This window comes from Triticum aestivum, chromosome 4A (assembly GCF_018294505.1).
Source record: "Triticum aestivum cultivar Chinese Spring chromosome 4A, IWGSC CS RefSeq v2.1, whole genome shotgun sequence".
Classification (NCBI taxonomy): domain Eukaryota; kingdom Viridiplantae; phylum Streptophyta; class Magnoliopsida; order Poales; family Poaceae; genus Triticum; species Triticum aestivum.
In genome coordinates, this window is record NC_057803.1 from 7,564,369 (window position 1) to 7,569,914 (window position 5,546).

Sequence of the window (5,546 nt, forward strand, 5' to 3'; positions counted from 1 at the left end):
CTGTTGTCCCATGGCTCACCACCCACTGGTCTAGGTTCCAATTTTCCCAACCAATCTTCTTTTGCTGCTTGCTGTTGCATTCTTGATGATTTTTTAATTTACTCTAGTCTCCAGTTTGCTAATCAGTTTGCTCATTCTGCTTGGTTGGGCGGGGTGGCTTTTGCATTAATGGAACGGCCATAGCAGTACGGGAGACAGCCCAGAACGTCAATGTGATTCTAGACCGATTTTTTGACGTGAATGGGATTCTAGACTTGAGGTAAACCTAACGGCGAAGGCTGCAATGATTATCTGACCGCTGTGGGTCATATGGACTGTGCAAATCAATATACTGCGTAACATACGTCCAGAAATACGAGGACCAGGACCGAATCTTGGAACGAACGGACATCTGAGATATCATGTGCATTTGTGCACAAGCTCAGATGGGCACTTTCCGCGTAAAACCACCTTTATGGGTATCCTAAATTTAGGGAAAGTTGATGGGTGATGTCTTTTCTGAATTCCTGTAAACATTTTCCCGTAAATAAGTACCAATGAGGCCTTGTACAATGTTAGGTGCTTAGAAAAAATAAATCAGTTTTTCTGAAGCACCGGCGCCTATTTTTACAGGAGAGACACCTAATTAAGCGTCCATCCTCTACAAACAAGCACCGGTGCTTTAAAAAAGATTGAATTATTTCTAAGTACCTTCACGAAGTGTCTTTTATTGTAGAAGGCCTAAGACTAGCCACAGTGGGAGTAACTTTAGCAATAATATCGAATCCAACTCAGCAAATTTGCTTATGTAACAATGAGTTAATGAGGAGAGAGATAGTTTGAGTAACTTATCTGTTACTGTAACATCACATGTCCCAGTGCAATATGAGTCTATAACCTAATAAGTGAAGTTTTGCATGACACTACACTTATATTATTACCGTATACCCACTATGAAGGTGGTAATATAGTCCATGGATATGTGTATGTTACTCTTTGTTACGGCTAGTCTAAGGTGCCACCGTAAAAACAGAGAGAGAGAGGGTTGATGGTCTGGGCCCACTTGTGAAGGTCAGACCGGTCTTGGTGATCGTTCTTCTCGCACCCGACCGGAGATGCAGCGTCGGATCGGCTGGACGGCGGAATTGTTGAAGATGCCCCGAGGCCAGTATGGAGCCTGGACCGGACCGTGCATACGCTCAGGTGCGCGATCGACCCGTCACCGATGCGGCAATCCCCTCGCGCCGTCGTGCGCAGTGGGCGCGCCACGCTTCCCGTTTCCGGCACACGCACCGACGCACGTGACCCCGCTCCGTCGGCACGTACGGCCACTCCGCGTCAGCGAGGCCGGCGCACGCACTCGAACGGGGCGGCGCGGGAGGAGCCGCGACGGGGGGCACGGTCACATCTGATCGAACGGGGCGGCGCGGGAGGAGCCGCAGCTTCCTTTGGCCCTGCACGGCCGGCTGGCCAGGAGCGGCACCACCTGCCACTGATTCTGTCGAGCCCCGTTACCGTGGGCGCAGCGGAGCGGCGGGATTCGGGGCGGCTTTCCCTGTGCCGTTGCGGCGCCGGCCAGGCGCAAGCTTCCTCGCCGGACGCGCGGGGAGGGAGGCGCCTCCGTGGAATAAAGCGTTTCCCCGCGCCGCGCGTGACTGTCACACCAAAGTTCAGGAGGCGTCTTCTGGAACCAACTGATGGTCTTCAACAAACAAACAAAAAAAGTTTTCAAAAAAAAAAGCAGTAAAAAAGTTGGGAGCACTGCCCGATCGGTGATCGATCTGCGTGCGCCAACCAACTTGTCTGTCGACCGCTCCAGCGACCACCCGCTGCACTGTTCCTTTTCCATGCGCCCGATAGCGCCGTCGTGCGTGATCCAACTGGTCCGCCATCAGCCATAGTCATTTAAACAAGCGGCGGGCGTGGCGTATCTATTCCCGGCCCCTCCTCGCCCCGGCCTGCGCCTGCTGCGCCCACGATCAGCTTCTTCGCGCCAGGTCGGATCGTGACAATCTCTCCGAGTATCAACCGCTCATTCCCCCGGACACAGAGAAAAAACTAGAGGCCGAGCGCGCCCCCACACGACGATTGCCGTGGACGAGGGCCTCCCATGGCTCGCTCTCATGATTTGGTGTCCATCAGGCGCCGTACGTACCACAGGCAAGGCCCCTCCACAGGAACCCAATTCTTTTTCTCGGTCTGCTTTGGATTAGTCAATCTTGCTCGGACACGGATCAGGTGACATGCATCTTTGCATGTCACCGTGTGACTTGCGGTTCAAATTTATATTTAAACATTGTAAAAAAATCTGAAAAAAAATCATGCATATTCATAGCACATATTAAGATAATCCTTAAAAAATTCAGATCAAAATTCGAAACATACATCAAGAAGTAAAAAAGAGTCAAGAAGTAAAAAAGAGAAATCTGTCACTTTTTTGCTTCTCGGTGTATGTTTCGAATTTTGATCTGAATTTTTTAGGGATTATCTTAATATGTGTTGTGAACATGCGTGATTTTTTTTTAGATTTTTTTGCAATGTTTAAATATGAATTTTTGCCGCAAGTCCCACGGTGACGTGATCCCCTGTCCATCTTGCTCGGGGTCAGGTGCAGAAATTCCACAGGATCTGCTGAGTGGTTAGTGTCTTGTTTCCCTAAGCTAACCTTGAAGAGATCGTTTCAAACTTCCCTTTTTAAGGGCCGTTGCAATCTTCGGGTAACGGGCGGCCATTGGGTGCGCATGTCAGTATGTCACGGGACACAGACATGCGGATCACGGGATGTCACGTCGTACCGACCGCTCGCAAACTAAAAGAGCGTCCCCTCTCAGCTCGCGCTACTAATCAAACTAGTGGCACGTACTTGGCTTGCTTGCACACGCTACAAGCGACCCGGTCCCGTAAATTTACTGTAACCATGGCTATCATCCACATATTTAACTGTTGTCGCCTCTGAAAAACCGGAGCGGCACAACGCAGCACAGCGCGCCGTGGCAAACGGCGGTACGTGCCGGCGCCGCGCACCGTGTGCGTCCGTGCCGAGCCGGAGCCTCCCACGTCAAGTGAACTGGCACGTACCCGCGCCGATCTTATCGGGTTATCCCCTCCGCCGCCGGGCTATAAATCGGAGCTCGAGAAGGACAAGGCCCGCTCACAAACCCAGCCAAAGCCGGCCGCTTTCCCCTCCCCCGCACCGCACCGAATCTCTCCCCGTGGCCGCGGAGGCGAAGGCGAGGGCGCGCGCTCCACCAACTACCAATCCACCACAAGAGGAGCTCCCCGCGCCGCCACCACCACCTCACAGACTCGCAGTCCGTCCATATAACCCTCGTCTTCTTGGTGGCCGCTGCTCGATCGATCGACCGGGCAAGAAGAAGCAACAAGCGGCAGGAGAGAGAGAGAGAGGGAGGGAGAGGTAGCTGGATCTGCTCGTGGCGGGGGTCGAACAAGGGGAGCGCTGGCGATGCTGCAGCTGATGATGGCGCTGGCCTTCTCGGCGGCGCCGCTGACGCTCTACGTGCCGCCCGTGCGCAGCCTCAGCCTCTTCGTGGAGGCCATGGAGACGGTGTGCCGCGAGTGCGCGCCCTACTCCCAGGGCGCCGTCTCCCGCTTCCGCCTCGGCCTCTCCCGCATCTTCGCCGGCCTCGCGCGCGCCCTGCGCTAAGGCGGACGAAGCGGCGCGGTGACACGCAGATCCTTCTTCTTCCTCTTCCTCTTGCCATAGGTACACGCCCCATGCCGCCGGTGGCATGCGTGCGGGCAGCGGCTGTGCTCGTCTTGGATCTTGTCTGCTCTTCTTCTTCTTCTGCCCTCTCATAGATTCTTCATATAGTACTGCTACTACGTAGTTGCGAGCTTTGTTCTCGTTTTGAGTAGCATTTAGAGAAGAAAGTGGGTAATAATCTCTGCCCAAAGAGGAGTTTTCGTGAGAGGTCGTGACAAGATGCATACGGTGTTCTTATGTGGTGGATGTGATGCAAGGTAGTCCATGAGAAAGTTCGTTGTGATCTGTACATAAATCATACTGCTACTGGTTGGGAAAGTTTGTGTGTTCTTGAGATGTTCAAACTTTCTTGAGATGTAATGGAAGACCTTGACTTGTTGATTCGGTCAGTGCCCCGTATCTGTATCTGTATGTGCAGAGGAGAGGAAATGCAAAAAAAACTCCCATCAATTTCCTGTTGGTGCGAACGCGAATGCCAACAACTCCCACACTCCATTTTCTGTTCGTGCGCACCGCGGAGGAAATGCTAGTGTAACAACCCGTCCAATTTCTTTCTCGAGCGCACTAAGAAATAAGAATTTAGCAGCAATAGACAAAACGAGGAAGAGAAGATGGGGGGGAACATGCCAGCAGTTCCCGGCCTTGGGTTCGGCGACTTGGCACAACCGCGTTCTCTAAAATGCAGAATGATCACGACCTCTCCCTCCCGGACGCGGTGGTTCAATCAATCAAATCAAAATCAATGTTAATGTCAATGTCAATGTCAATACTAGTTGTAGTTTGTGCGGCCATTGTGCCTCGCACGCTCCGTTCACACGCACGCACGCACGCACAGGTGTCACAAAGAACTGTTCGTGTCACATCCGGCCAGCTCCTGGCTGTGGGTGCCAGTGTGCCGACACTTGTAACAAGCCCAGACGATGTCACGGGATCACATCCACACCGTGCTAAATATTTTGGAGGAATGGATCAGATCTGTCGGAAGGATAGACATTAGTTAGGCCGCACTAAAATATTGCACCCGCGGGGAGCAAGGGGCATCGATCGTAACGTAGTGACATTTTATTAAATATAATTAATAAACATGTAAAACAACCGAGCTTGTCGACGTCAACGATGCTCTTGGCCCGTAAAAAACGCAGGGGATGGCGATGAGACGACCTCAAGGTTCTACTAGAAGGGAGACGCCACCTAATCATTTTGTTACTCCATCGCAGCGGTAGCAGCCAGAGGCCGGCGTGTGGCACTTCGGCGTCGTTGCACGATTTTCGACCGCATTTTCCGGTTGACCTGCACGGATCACGCGCCACTCCTGGCCCTGTATCTCTTGCCGCGGATCTGAGAGTCCATGTGGCGACAAGACGAACGGTATCACGTCTCTCTCCGTGCTTGATTAGTTAAATAATCTCTCTCCCTCCCTTCAGCACGGGCCTTCTTCTCTCGGTGAGGATCTCACGTTCGTCGCCGTGTGCGTCGTGCAGGGACCGGCGAGGCGACCGCCCGCGTCTGGAGGGGTGCCTACAAGGCCCATACCTCGTGCCGGAACGACGGCGATGGGCGACGCGAGATGAGTAAAGTCTGGAAAAAAACTTGAACTCGTACGTCTCGTCGGAATCGGACCCTTACCTTCTAATCCCTGAAATCGGCACCCCATACTTCTCGACCCCGGTCAATCCTGACCTTGTCCGAGTCCAGACTAGTTTGGTGCACTAGAAACACACAATCCCCATCAGGATCATCCTCTCCTCTCACTGACTAGGTGGACCTGCATGTCATATCCATCTTCTATCTCAATTTCTTTCTCTCCTCTCTCTAAAATCTGCATCTGCTACACACACACAAT

At 52.6% G+C, this 5,546-nt stretch overlaps 1 protein-coding gene across 1 annotated transcript; it reads left to right on the forward strand.

The window, feature by feature from the left end:
* Nucleotides 1-3,029: 3,029 nt before the first annotated feature.
* LOC123084747 (uncharacterized) lies at nt 3,030-4,092 on the forward strand. Its single transcript, XM_044506240.1, has one exon. It carries the CDS (start codon nt 3,443-3,445, stop codon nt 3,641-3,643), a length of 201 nt encoding a protein of 66 aa, XP_044362175.1. The 5' UTR covers nt 3,030-3,442; the 3' UTR covers nt 3,644-4,092.
* Nucleotides 4,093-5,546: the final 1,454 nt, after the last annotated feature.